General features: G+C 34.9%; 1 protein-coding gene across 7 annotated transcripts in view; it reads right to left on the bottom strand.

The window, feature by feature from the left end:
- SREK1 (splicing regulatory glutamic acid and lysine rich protein 1) overlaps positions 1 to 14,555 on the bottom strand; it is a 35,735-nt gene that overhangs the window by 14,856 nt on the left and 6,324 nt on the right. For 3 of the 7 annotated variants that reach the window (XR_012635591.1, XM_074932530.1, XM_074932529.1), the window contains exons 2-7: positions 14,235 to 14,368; positions 6,417 to 6,532; positions 4,913 to 5,077; positions 3,945 to 4,123; positions 3,226 to 3,356; positions 1,632 to 1,746 (exon numbers count right to left, since the gene is read on the bottom strand). Coding sequence is in view for 6 of the 7 variants with exons in the window: in XM_074932530.1 (XP_074788631.1) it covers positions 1,632 to 1,746; positions 3,226 to 3,356; positions 3,945 to 4,123; positions 4,913 to 5,077; positions 6,417 to 6,532; positions 14,235 to 14,368 (840 nt within the window). In the remaining variant the exon portion in view is untranslated. Of the gene's footprint in view, positions 1 to 1,631; positions 1,747 to 3,225; positions 3,357 to 3,944; positions 4,124 to 4,912; positions 5,078 to 6,416; positions 6,533 to 6,822; positions 11,523 to 14,234; positions 14,369 to 14,555 lie in introns of those variants that run through there. The other 4 variants (XM_074932532.1, XM_074932535.1, XM_074932531.1 and 1 more) reach the window with 4 other exon arrangements.

Here is a 14,555-nt window from a genome sequence, read left to right as displayed (position 1 = left end):
TGAAGAACAGGAAAGTAAAAAAAACCAAAACAACTCGACCTGTCTTCTCCAGCTCAAGACACACAGAGTAATATATACCAAGAGGAGAGGAGAGGCAACCATTTTTTTACCTTTGCTCCGCTTATCAGTGCAGAAATACAAACTAACTACAGGACAAATTAATTACAAGTGAGTCAAATAAGACCTTGAATAATTTTATACCATAGAGATGAAAATTATTTTATAAAACAGTAAAACAGGGAAGTGGAAAGGACAGTTTATTCTTAGGGATGAAGCCTCAGCATATCAAACTGCCCTTTTTTCAGCATACTCTCAAAACTGACAGTAACAGTGGTAAATCATTTAAAAAACAAACCCAAACCACTAAAACCATCAACAGTTGTTTAAAGCACAGATTTTCCACAAGAAAAAAATGCAACTTTATCTTATAAAAATCAATTTGGTGTCAATATAAAATAATAATGACATTACTGCAGTGTTATACAAAACAAAGACTGGTTTTCAGTCATGTCCTGCATTAGAGAAACAGCAAAAGAGCAAGAACTAAAGAGCTGACTAAACGATTCCTCTTGCATTAAAAAGGTACCTAACACTTTGATGTCATTAGATAATATGTACCGTGGTGTCTCACTATCACAAAAATGAAGCCTGCACTTATATTTGTTTGGTAGTTCAACTGATGTTAACTTTCCCTGGCCATTTTTTCTGTAACTAAAAATTCTACTTGCCTTGTTAAAGGTGATGCATGAAAGGAAACAACAGAGCTGTTGCCGCAACACTGACAATACTCACCTTTTTAAAGTGTAAGCTATCAAATACATTCTGAATTTCTTTTCCTTTTTTTTTTTTTTTTTTGAAACTTAACGTAGCCAAATATCTTTAGATTGATTACATAAATGCTCAGAAGACATTCCTGACATGGAAAGAAACGGAACCATTTCAGGAAGCTTTTATAAGACTCACATAGCAAGACTGTCTCATTCTTGGAAAAAATCTTAATGGCTGTACTTTAAGGTTGATCTAGGAATTTTATTTCCTCTCATATTCCAAAGCCTGTGTCAGAACTGAAAAAAGTTTGAGCAAAGCAAACAAAAGCTGAAGAATTAAAAACTGCCCCTAAAGCCTTTTTCTTCTGCTTTTAAACCCCATAGCTTTACATTTACAGTACAGTAAATAAAAATACTTCATTTGTTAACTAGATGTTTAGAAGTTCAGGACATTAGAAACCTTCTACCAGCAAAACCAGCCAGCCTAACTGCTCACGGTGTTAACAGTAATCTACATGTTCAATCCACAAAATACAGGTAACTCTTTTCAAAATACAGGTCACAAAATATTATGCTACAAGGCACAAAATGTATCACGAAAACACAGAAATGGTTATGCTACATGGCAGAAAAAGTGCCTTCTAGTGTGTTTTAACTAAAAGTCATCCTGAAGACATTTAGTATTTAGAGGGAGAGAGTTATCTATTCAGCAACAAAGTTCCTGGTACCTCTGATATCCTCAGTTTAAGTTAGTAATACACTCCACAGGGATACTTGTCTTACAAGTCTGTAAGAATCTCAGTAACCACCACTACTCAAAAAACCCAGTATGATCTCTTAGTCCAAAATAAAAAACATACCTACCTGTGTTTTGAGTGTGATCTTTTCCTTCTAGATCGGGATTTTGAGCTAGACCTGGATTCTGAACGTGAATGGGAACGAGATCGACCGCCTTTTCTTTCACTGCTCTTTCCAGACTCTGAGAGGAAAAAACCACTTTGCAGTGTAAGCTCAGAACATTTAAAGATCCCAGTTAACAATCTGGCACAAGTGGAATGTACCACATATAGTGCAAGGGGCCTACTCTTTGCACATCTTCCTTCTTTGCAAATATCCTTCAGAAACATCCAAGAAAGTCATTGCATATACTCGTTGAGTGCAGCCATCCTGCAGCAGTACACATAAACCAGATAATTATAAACAGCTAGCTCTATTAGGAATGGGATTTATGTTGCTGCCACAATGCACAAGATCACAATATGTTCTCCTCTTGGTCTATTATTTAATATAATTACTTTCATTTTTTTAAAATAATCTGAGAAGAATAGGGTAAATTTAGAGGGTATTACTTTGAAAACAAGCATAAAATGTAAATAACAATTAGTACTTTCTGCATTTTTAGGTATTTCAACCACTGTACAAACTCTGAAGTTTTATTCCTCAAACACTGTTTTGTGGGAGGAAGGGAAGGAGAGAACAGGGTGAATAGTTTGATCCAAAGGCCAGGAAGTCAACAGAAACCTTAACAGTGACCTCACCAGACTTTGGTTCAGACTCTAAAAGACTGTTACTCTGCTGTTTAACATTGAGGAAATGTTAGAGCTATTTTTATTCTAAAAAATAGCAGAAAATATGATACTCACCCACCCCCGCAAAAAAATCCCTAAGACTCCGCACTATCTAACCCAAGTAAGACAATGTCTGGTTTTGTTAGTAAGAAGAATGACAAAATCCCACTGATGAAAAGAAAAAGGAGGATCTCAACTGCAAATTAAACAAGACGAGAATTTTTTTATGCTGTGGTTTTGTAATCAGTTTAGGTCAGCATAAATCAGCACTGAAATGTCTGTCTAACCTTTCAACCCACCAAAATCTTCCTCCTTGACCTGGCATCTCAGTGTTGACAAGGATCAGGGAACCAATCTGGATGAAAAAATGTACTTTGCAACATGTTAAGTTTTATCCTAGATTAATTCTCTGACCCCATTTACTATGAGGATGCACACAGTCTTGAGGCAGCATGAAAAAGAGCACAGCACAGGAACAAAATTAACCTGCTGCAGACAAGGAAAGCGTAATATTACTGTTTTCAGAACCATACTAGCTCCCTCTGATCGTGACACTATGGCATTAATGCGTGCTATAGGAGAACAAAACAAAATATAAAGCATTTTCTTTTAAAAGCTTGTAAGTACTATGAACTTTAAAAGCACCAACACTAAGTGTAATTTTGAGTACATTCAGTGAACATCTATCTGAAAATAAGACGATGAAATAAAGTCAGCTTCATTCCACTGCTCTGTTGCATGAACACAATTTTTATTTTTTCTTTCCCCACATATTGTTCACCTTTGCATACTGTCTACCTGTGTCTGCAAATGCTCTTAAAAACATGTGCAAAGATACACATAGAATGTATTAGGTATTATGTATTAGGTAATGAACATAATATATCTACCTGGCTCAATAGCAGCAGATATGAAAGACTGGGCTTCCCTTACTCTCTTCATCACTTCTTCCAGTTCCTTGGCAGCAGCTTGTGGTGTCATTTCAGGAGGCTTCACTATTGCATTGTTAGAGTGATTTATTCTAAAGGAAAAATAAAATCTTTAACTCCCAAACACTTGAAAAGGGAAAATGAAAAAAACTAAGAAAGGAAAATACCTCACTTTCCATGTATGACCAAAAACTTCGAAGTTCAGCAAAACTATAGATTTGTCCTAACATTCATCTGTTCTAAGTATCTGAAATGTCTTTTATTGCTTTTGAATCTTATTACTTTTAAATAAATGCGGCACAACATTTCCATGTTAAAACATATTCTAGTAGAAGTCTAGGAATCTACTTCTCAATTTCAGATCAAATCTCTATGTTAAGGCCTACTAATTACATACAAATTGTATAAAAAGCTTAATTAGTACTAAGGACTTTGCAAATTCTTTCACTACTACAACTTCCTCAAGATTAAATATATTTTACTCAGTGCCATCCATATTCTTCTCAAAGATATGCCCAATCATGAAACTGGAGTTTATAAAAACATTCTAGTTTGATAACAATAGGTCTTTATATTGAAAAAATATTCATCACAGCAGTTTCCTGTACATCAAAGTCATAAATACGTAAGGATACAAAGAATCTCTCATTCAACAGTCATATGGATAATTAATTTCTTACTTCAGTGGCCTGTCTCCAAACATAACTCCATTAAAGGCAAGAGCACGAGGTACAGAATTTTGGTCTGCAAATTCCACAAAAGCAAATCTTGTTGGTTGCGTCTCATCACCTGCCATTCGCACAAATTTGACTTCTCCAACTTGTTTAAAGAATTCAAGGAGCTGATCTGCTGTTGTAGTCTAGAAAAAGTCAAAGAGCTCAGCTGAAGTAAAATAGATAATGAAAACCACTTATCCAATATACCAGGTAATCTAAGAGCTACAGACTTTGGAAAGCTATCTCACCATTATTACAGTGTGACATGAATTTGTTAATGTTACACTTCAGGAAAGACAGGTATTTTTACTTCTGTTACTCTAAAGAATATACTACAATTTAAAACAGTGCAACCACAAGCCCTGAAGTCTTACATTTACATTAAAAAAATATTTGTATAGGATTTTTCACTTTTCAGGCAAGTCATCCAAAATAACTGATGATGAATTTCCTTATACACCTATGTCTAAGCTACTGACTGTGAATTTTCATCAATTTTTAAAAAAATCCGAACAATATGACACGATTTAGCTTCTATCTGTTTTTCTACTAGCTTCCAGCTTGTTTTATTTTGTCATGATCATAGTACTTTTACACTCAATTAGTTATTTTGGCAGTAAAAAAAATGAAAAGAAAATACTGCTGTCAGTCAAGAGCAAATAGTTTTTCAATTAATTCAATCAATCGCTGAAAAACCAAGTTTCTGACAGACCTACCTTTCCTGTTATAGAAACTCAACGGTATTCATGCTGATTTTGCAACTTCCACTAGGATACATTATCCCATTTCACTGTACTTCAGCAACTGCACAGTGTTGTGGGGGACAGATACCATGATCTCACAACTTCTGAGGCATTACTCAGCTAACACAACCCATCTGGACTTCTGATGAACATATAAAATCAAAAGTATTACACCAAAAAAAAAGCTACCTGGGAATTCAAGTTTCCAACATAGACTGTTCTCCTGATTTCATCAATTTTGGATGGATCCACATTCCCCATAATTGGTGGTTGTGGTATTTCTCCCAGCGCTGTAATGTTAGGGTCCAATGCTGCTGCTGGTATAGCCCCCAAAGTGCCAAGTGAAACACCGAGCTGAAAAACACAAAAACAGAATATACTTTGCAACCAAGCACTGGTGAGAGATACTTCACTTGTTAATACTTGACTGCCTTGTGCATTTCTGTGAAAATGAATCTAATGAATTAGACTTTAAGGTCCCAGATTTTTAAAAAATAAAAACCTACCCGTAAACCACCTTCTATAGTTAACATTTTCTGTGAGCTATCAGTTAGCATCTTGTCAAAGAGGTCTGGCCAGGGATGCAGTATATCAATCAGAAAGTACAGGCTTGAATTTCTAATGCTTAGAGTCAATCACATTGGTAAGATGACTTCAGACACTGCTAATATTCTTATTTCTTTTTCCCACAACAAGCATTAGGAGTAGATGAGGAATGCTGAGCCCTTGCCCAGCAAGGGAAGGAAGGAATTTTCAGTGTCCAGGGCCAATTTATTCTGTAATAGCTATCAGACCATCAAAGTGACAGCTAAGGTACCTTTTGAACAAACACATCACATAAGGCAAGTTAATTACAGTTGAAATGCAAAGGATATTTAAGTCTAAGTTCTTACCCTACAGTCCTCTCCTAGAGAATGAGGACAACACAGGTCTCATTTTTGGAGCTGGGAATCAAAATCTCTCCTGACGAATGTTATTTTAAAAAGTCACTTGAAAATCACTTCTTAATTGGCCTGCTGAGTTCCTGGTTTTAATTTTATTTTCTCTACCCAAAAAGGAACTGTTTTGTCAGCAACCAGATTTTCAAACAAGTGTGAGAAATTCTCAGCAAGCCAACGTTTTTTTTTTTAAATGTAAAACCGTTCTATTTTTACTTGAAATTTTCCCTGAATAGGTCACAGCAGCCTGCTGATGTCAAAAAAGGATTACAGAGGCAAAAGGGAACTGAGCAGAAGTAGCAGCAGCTAGCTCCTGTGCTTTCTGTAGTGAAATCACTGTTAGACAGTCAAAAAAGCCCTGTCATAGAGGTATCCAGTAGAAGCACCCTAATGTGGCGTTTTAATATTCTGAAGAACTGTGTTCATGTAACTCTTCAAGTTTTAACAAATTTTTAGGAGGTGGATAGCACTGCCACTGGACTTTAATGAATCTAATTAATTAATGAGTCTAGGGAAGGACAATTAAAATGTACACAGTATTTACCCATTATTTTGCAAAATAATAATCTGAAAGAAAAACCCAGGAAAGGTAGTTCATGGACACCTTGTGATCTACCCTCAAAAGCACCACAGCTAAATCCTCACTGATCTAGCATACAAGAGGACATCCATGGAACAGATAGTTCTTGTTCTCTGAACACAGAAAAGACTACCGGGTATAGAGGAAACCAGAAATCAAACTGAATTTTACTTACTGTGGTCAAAGGCGTTGGTGTAGGTATAGGAAGCAACCCTGCACCAGGCATCAGGCTTGTCATAGTAGGAGCAGGCGCCAATAGAGAAAGAGCTTTGGCTTCATCTGGGATTTTACCTGAAGAAGCAAATAAAAGTGTTACACAGAGTTGGAATACTACAGGTGTGTTACTCTTTCTACGATTTTACAATTACCCTTGCATTTAAAAATGTAATAAATAACAATGAATCTATCTACCAGATCCTTACAAAGAAACAAATAAGAACTTAAGTTTTTCCTTTTACCCTACTCTACTAGGAAAAACAAAAGTGATCAAAACTTCAAAGACTAGCAATCTCATTAATGGATTATTATTTTAAAAACTGCATAATGTATACAATTATTTAACACTTTGAGCTATGGGTCACCTGTACTGGAAACTTAATGTTCATGAACCAAACGATATCAAGCATGGACGCTTTCCCAGGGCGGTGTTTTCGCGGTGATCGAAAGTTGTTTTACACATGACAACCGTTCGTGTTGGCTGCATCACTAATAGCACACAGAACATCAGATACAGAAAAGAAGAACATTTTTTAAAGTTTAATCCCCAGAAATGGCAAATAACCAAATCAGTAAAAGAAAAAAAAAAAAAAAAAAAAAAAGAAAAAACAAAGTATGTGCTAACTGAAATTTGTGCTTTCTTTTTATTCCTCTGGTGCTACCTACTTTGGATGTAAAAATAAATAAAAATAAACTGAAAACTACTGAACTACTGTGACTCCACATCACATACTACAAGTGAAGTTGGAGATGGAGGAGGAGGAAGAGGACAGAAAAAAATTTAGATTTGTACTGTCTCACATTCTAGGTCACCTCAGTTTACCTGAAACTTTGATAAATCTGCTTTAAATTTATTGAGATTGAAGAAAATTGTAACTGATCAGCTAAGCAAGCTATATTTGGGGAAAATATGGGAAAATAGGATGTATTTCCTACTATTTCAACCAGCTTGTATTTCCTCTGTCATGCTGAAAGTAATATCTGATCTGAATAAATTAAGGTTTCATTCAATATGAGTCACAATAAGACTGCTAAATGAACCCCCAAAAATCTTCAAAAATCAAAAGATATATTAGTTAATTACGATTACAATTAGTGGTACATATTAAATTTTAAATGCAAAGGGATTTAAACTGGCACATTAAACTGAAAAACTACAAAAAGAAGTTGTGATTATACCACGTGTTTATGATCTATTCAAAATCACTGGCATAACTGTATATATGCTATTCATCTGAGTGCTCTGGTATTATCCCATGCGTTTTAATAAAGTAAATGCTTTTATTTAAACGTTTTAAAAGTCAAAGTATACATGAATACTGTGCCAGTGGCTTTTACTGCTTTTGTTCAAACTGTCTGTTTTAGGTATAAAACCCCTAGCTTCAGGATTTAAAAATGAATATATAAATATTCTTATGAAAAAGCAAAATATGAGGTAAGTTTCAAAGCACTGTGCAGTTTTAGCTATAAGAGTTCCAACAGACCCCACAGAAAACATGCTACTTTAAAAAAATAAGAAAAAATGTGTTGCAAATTCTACAGATCTGCAGCAAGGACTAGGTTACAGTTGGATATGACCAAAGGACAAAACACATCTAAAGGAAACTTAATTTATATGTAGCATGGGTGGAATAGAAAAGATAAAATAACAGTACCCATTTTTTCCTCATGCTTCCTATTTACATTTATTTTATTTATGTTAAATTTTGAGGCACCTTGCTCCTTAACATGTAACAAACCACTTGATTTTGCTATCTAAAGGAGAAAAATAGGAAAATTATTAGCACTTAAGAATTAACTGTGCAATAATGACTTCCAGGGCTTTTTAAAAAACATGCATGAATCTGAGTCATTATCACAATGTTCAGCACTCTTTACAGATTTCATTTTGAAGTCAGGCATGCAATGAGACATGTACCTGATTTGCCTGACTGCTCTTGAGTATCAGGTACTTTGCTGCAGATCCTGCCTAATACGTAGCTAACAGGCTTTCAAATACACAGTTCGAGCAGCTGTGCATGCAAATTAGGCATAGAATTATGTATCGTTTCTTCTGAAAATCAAATTACATGTTTTCAAATGACTAATGAAACAGACCTTGGCCTGTAGAGCTAGCATCTTGATATTAACTGGATAATCATGCAGGTTTCTACAGGATCCACAGACATAGTTCAAGTAAAACCAATGGCAGAAATGGGTCCTCAAGTGGTATGTCTGTATTATAATTTAGATCCTTGGTCAGTAACATACGTAAGTATATGCCTAATTTAAGTATGCACTTCCATACAAGCCAATTAAATACATTTAACCAGATAAACTTAAGAGATGCTTAGGTATTTAGCCCTTTTAAATAGGAACTGAGTTAGGCACATAACTACGACAGACAATGAGTCAAGTTCAGAAAGGTACTTAAATAGAAGCCTAAACCTTTTAAGTATATGGGTCATCATAGTGAAATAATTGCAATTACTCATTTGCTCAAATGTTGCTCAAGGAATCCACTGAACACTTTCAGTTAAGTGCACTGTTATAGCAGTTCAAGGAATGAATAACATGCATATCTAAATTGTAAAGTTAGTAGCATTATTTCCAGAATACTTTGGTCCTTCAACAATGCAATGTTTTATTTTAAATACAAAATCTAGTTGGTCAGTTCCATGCCACGACGATTCATTTATTTTATTCAAGAATGAGAAATGGTCTAGGTCTATCTCTACAGACAGAACCCTGAAAATTTGCCTGTGTATTTCAAGACACTGTCTTTTCTAAGGATTCTTCTCCAATTTTTAAGACCAGGTCAAACTTTTTAAAAATTCTATAGAAAACAAACCATTGTAGGGAAAAAGAAAACCTGAACTATCTTGCAAATTTACTTCTCTGTTCTTTAGATAGTTTTGAAAAACAATATGTGAGGCCAAATAACCTCAAGACTTACAGGCTTTAAGTTTTGAGGGTTTATCTCCATCAATTTATTTATAAAAGGAATAGAAGCCCACAAAGATACAACAAAATGTGGGTTATGACACAACAGATTAGGAGATTTTAGTTTAAGAGTAACTTTTGTTTTTTAAACTCATGGTATTTAAAAGTTGAATGGAAATTAAGTAAAAATATTTTTCTAATGAGGGAAACAGACAAAATAAGTATCCCACATCTACATCACATCCTTAGGAAGATTTCTTAGAAGTTCTTGTGTTTAGTAAATTACAAATTCTACGATCATTTATTTATTGTTTCTTCACTTTGCAAAGCAATCTGGAAACTGATGTAGATTAGCTCTGCCTAAAGACGCGTTATGCTTCTTAGGAAATGTACAGTTGTCCTAAGTATCAGTTATTATTGTTACTTTTTTGTATCATCAAAGTGCTTAAGAGTCCTTAGTCAACCTAGTTCATACCAGAATCCATTTTGCTAAATGCTGAAGTATCTGCATGAAGCAAGTACTACTCATAGTAATTTTATCCCCATTCAAGTGCTCAGAATAAATTAATTTCCTATTCTTTGTACTCATACTACATGGTTAGTCCTCCGCTCCCTCCCCACCAACTGCTTCCACAGTAAGTAAGTTTGCTTCTTTTAAAAATATTTAGTTTACATCTAGTCTAAATATAATTAAAGGAATTGTGGGGTTTTTGCTATTTTAGATCATTGGAAAATGCACACTTACAAACAAAATAATTCCTGTGCGATCCAATTCATGATTCTTATTGGATTTAGCAGCAGTGATTAAAGAGATTATACCTACTGGCAATTACCTCAACTGCCGCAGCTAAATCCAACAGAGAATAGGAAGCAAAGCTCTTCCCAGCTGCAGTGCACAGTTTGGTGCATTACCAGAGTGAAACCAACTGATCCCAATGCAGCCAGCTGGGAAGACCAATGCCTGAGGGCTAGAGACATGACCTGGTCCACAACTGCTGTTTCAGGGCTTCTGTTTCACAAGAAGTAAGAACATCATTTAGGGATGAGAACCTTCTCAATCACTCCAGCACGAACTGCCAGGGCTTCTGAAATTGTGAGATGACCGAGAAGACACTTTTTTTTTTTTTTTTTAAAACCTCTTCTTGAAATAACCACCACTGGAGAATGTCAAAGTGCAATATACACATACATACACACACACGCACATGGAACTTATTCAATCTTCTCACAAACAACAGTGTTAAAAGACAATGTGCCTCACATAACATATTCCAACCGAAACTTCAGGCTGCATTTGTACTTATGAGTGGTAAACAGTTTTTTCTGAAAATAACAAAAACAAAAGGATGAAATCTTACTGCCACTGACCTCACTGGAGGAAGGTTTCAACAGAAACAAACAAGTATTTCATGACATTCAATATTCATGAAAGTTCAATTTCAGAAACAATTATTTAAAACTCTTCATATCAGACATATATAGTAAGCCTTCTTTTAAATAGACCATGCAACCTAAAATAAAACTACTCTGCCAAAGAAAACAGCAGAGGAAGATCAAGACTACTTTGTAAAGTTATTTTCTCCGGGAGAGTTTCAGCTGTCCTTTTCCAAGATAAACTCATAAAGCATAAAATATGAAAGAATGTATCTTAAAACCGATATATTTCTCACTTTTTCCATTTTCTGACACAATGTGCTCATCTGTTGAATTTAGATGCTTAAACATATTCCAAATCAAATTTATCCGTAGTTCACAGCATAAAAATTAATAATATTCTAAATTCTGTGTATACCATCCACCATTCATAAGCAGCTCCAGGTCAACTTCGAAATGAAACACTGTGAACCCTTTACAAAACACCATTTTTACAGAACTGAAGTACCAGTTCACAAGTACAAGGGAAAGAGATTTAACAGAACAAAACAAAAAAAAAGGGACAAAATAAAATAAAAATAAAAATAAAAGAAACAAAGGAAAGAAAGCAAAATAAAATAAAAACAGAGACAGGGCGTCCATCTTCAGCAGGCCAGACTCCGATCTCATTTCCCCCATGAAGGTTTCACTTGGCGGCAGGTTTAGTGGCATGGCAAACAATGCCTAACTCAGGCAAGTGTAACAGGTCTGCCTTGGCCAGTCTAGTCATCTAATAATGCACAAATATCACACAGAGAAAACATACAAAACCAAATTAATAGTCAAAATCCATCTACCAGATAATGTGGACATAAAATTTAGAATGATTAGGGTGGCATCTCTGTTTATCTTTCAACCTTTGCGTTCTCAAAGTACAACGTTTAAAGAAAAACCTACCAATACACACACAAAAAAGTCATATTTTGACAGCTTAATAATGTTATTTCATTTACAATTACATTTTGGTTAAACTGTTTATTAAATGTCACAAAATTAACACTGTTTTCATTTTGTAGTGATCCCCTCCTCAAACTCCCTTCATTTACCATTGTTTAAATACACTCCATATTACAGATTTTATTCTGGTTTTTAAAACCAAGTTTTCAGAGTTCTCTTTTACCTCTCCTCTGTGTTCAATTCGGCGCATGAAATGTTTTATTATTGGCACCGTTGGCCAAGGATATAATTTTACCTCCCAGTAGAATATAGCCATCACTACTTTTAAAGCCTGTGATACACTCCGCTGACTCCATTAACATATATGTATACTCCATCATATGACACACAGTGAAACAAAAAACTTGCGCTGTGGTCTCCAAAGCCATACTTATTCCACAAAATAAATTCCTCAGAAAGTTAAACCTATATAAATTCACATCTTTATAAACTGAAATTAGTGGTTGTTAGAAAGTTACACGGAAACAGCATTCTGACATAAAAAATTGACCTCACAACCCAATACTTGTTCACCTAATTATGCATAAATCTCTGTGGGGTTCAGAATGATTTTGAACAGTGACAATTTTTCTGTAATATGTTTTCTAAGAAATGCCTAATAAGTCAGCTAACAAAGAGGGTTAGAACAAGATCTGTCAGAACTTGGATTTTATTCTCCTTCCATCCATTGACTACCATCAAGAGACACAGGAAAATGTAGCTTTACCTGCCTGTTGCCATATCACGTCAGGCAGTAATCTCATCACAAGAAAAACACCAGGAAGTGTTGTTCATTCATTAGGCGGCAATCTTCCCTCTCTGGCAGTACTGAACCAGTGTTAAGGCCTTTTTGATGAAATGTAAAACTAAGATCCTGAATAATTTGTAGTCAATTATTTAGAGGCAATTTTTCAATAATAAGGACTCTGGTCCCATCAGCCTCTACACAGTTTCAAGTGGATACAGAAATATCCTCTTTGTGGTTTAAGAACAAGTTCAAAAAATAAAACCAAAAAGTCCCCAGAACAGGGCATAAGAGCAACTAAAAATCTAGGCTTCACAAAGACAAATATATGTGCCATATGCCCCTGTTAAGAAGGCTATAAGAATAGGCAGTATATTGTAGGTCAGTATAGGCTTTAGTGAAAGTACTCACAGAATCTATGAAATTTTGAAGACTTGTCAGAGTTTGCTAGGAACATCCCAGACCATTATTACAGCAGCACTGATCTCATACTACACAGATCATGATGTGGCAAACATGATGAAAAATGGTACTCTGGGACTGCTGTTAACAAACTCCAAGAAGTCAACAGTATTTTCTGAACCAAAATCAGACGCTTGCAATTAGAAAAGTTATGTTAGTAGAAGGTATTTCTGGATTTGCTGCAGTTTCTGGTTCAATCATTTTCAATATTGCTGTACATGGCAAAAGAGCTATCATGTTCAAAGTCAAGTTAGGTTCACTCCATCAGCTGGAACGTCTCTGCTCCAAAGAAGCAAAAAGTCCAGAAACAAATGGACGTATGCTAAATTCCACAATGATCTCAAGGAAGTCAATGGGGCTCTGCCTAACTCCAGCATTATGTCTACCGTAGGGACATGATTCATATAACTATACTCAGATCTGGGATATTATACTAACTACCTTGTATTCAACACATCTGTAAAGTATGGCCTGAAAGCTTGTTAAAGGTACACTTGCAAATTTAGTATTCACCAAGCATTTTATTTTATTAAAGAGTTTTAAAAATACTTTATGCTGGAAGCATTCAGTACAGATCATTGCATTTTAAAAGAGATATCTAAAACCAAAAAAGAGTACGTGAGAAAGCCTTTTTATGGCTCACAAACTAGTATCTTCCACAGTAACAAGAAAGGAAAATTGAACTTTTAAAATTAAAGTAGCAGGTAAGTATTTGTATTTAAACAGTAATTATCACCATGCATGACAAGATTAATCTAAAATGGCCAAATGCATATATCATAGGTCTACAAGCAAAACTGGGATTCACTCTAAACAAACAGAAAAATAATCAGTATCTCAGGAAAAAAAAAAACCAAAACAACAAAAAACAGCCAAAAATGCCCACCACACTAAAGATGATAAATTAAGACCCAAGCTGCTATGTTACTGGTTCCTGGAAATTGCCTAATCTTTTCAGTGCTCCATTGACTTCAGTGAGAACTCTGTGTGAGAATAAGCTTGCTAACACAAACCATATTGAAGGGAATTAATTTATCTTGTTTTCCCTCAAAATACACAATAACTATGGAAAACTGAATTATCCTAATTTAAATTAACTACCTTTCTTCTAATGTTGAATTTCAATTGTATTTATATTATTGGGTTTCTTCATTCAATTTTTGTTTCAAGACTTTATTTCAAAAAGCAATAAAATAAAATAAAATAACAACAGAGCACCACCTCCTTACATGGAAAGCTTAAAACAATTAGCAGACACGACAAAGACTGACATTACAGAAGAATGTCTAAAATACCAACCTTCTGCGCAGGGCACAACTATCAAAGCTCTGTCAATAAAAACCGTGTTAGTTAGATGCTGGGCCACACCAACACTCGATGCTTCACGAAACTTAATATAACATACTTTGGAGGAAAAAGCAAGAGGTGCGTTGCTGCAAGATAAAAGGAAAACACAATTAGTCACATCAAATAATTGTATGCATGTATTTTTAACTATTACTCCTTAATAAAAAAAATAGATTTTAGACTTCCTGGAAAAGTTAGGCAAAAGGCAAGCAGAAATTTACTAATTTGCCTACTTATGTGACCAAAAAAAGCACAGCACAGCCCCTCCTTTTT

Source organism: Athene noctua, chromosome Z, assembly GCF_965140245.1.
Source record: "Athene noctua chromosome Z, bAthNoc1.hap1.1, whole genome shotgun sequence".
NCBI lineage: Eukaryota > Metazoa > Chordata > Aves > Strigiformes > Strigidae > Athene > Athene noctua.
This window is presented reverse-complemented; position numbering and strand designations above follow the sequence as displayed.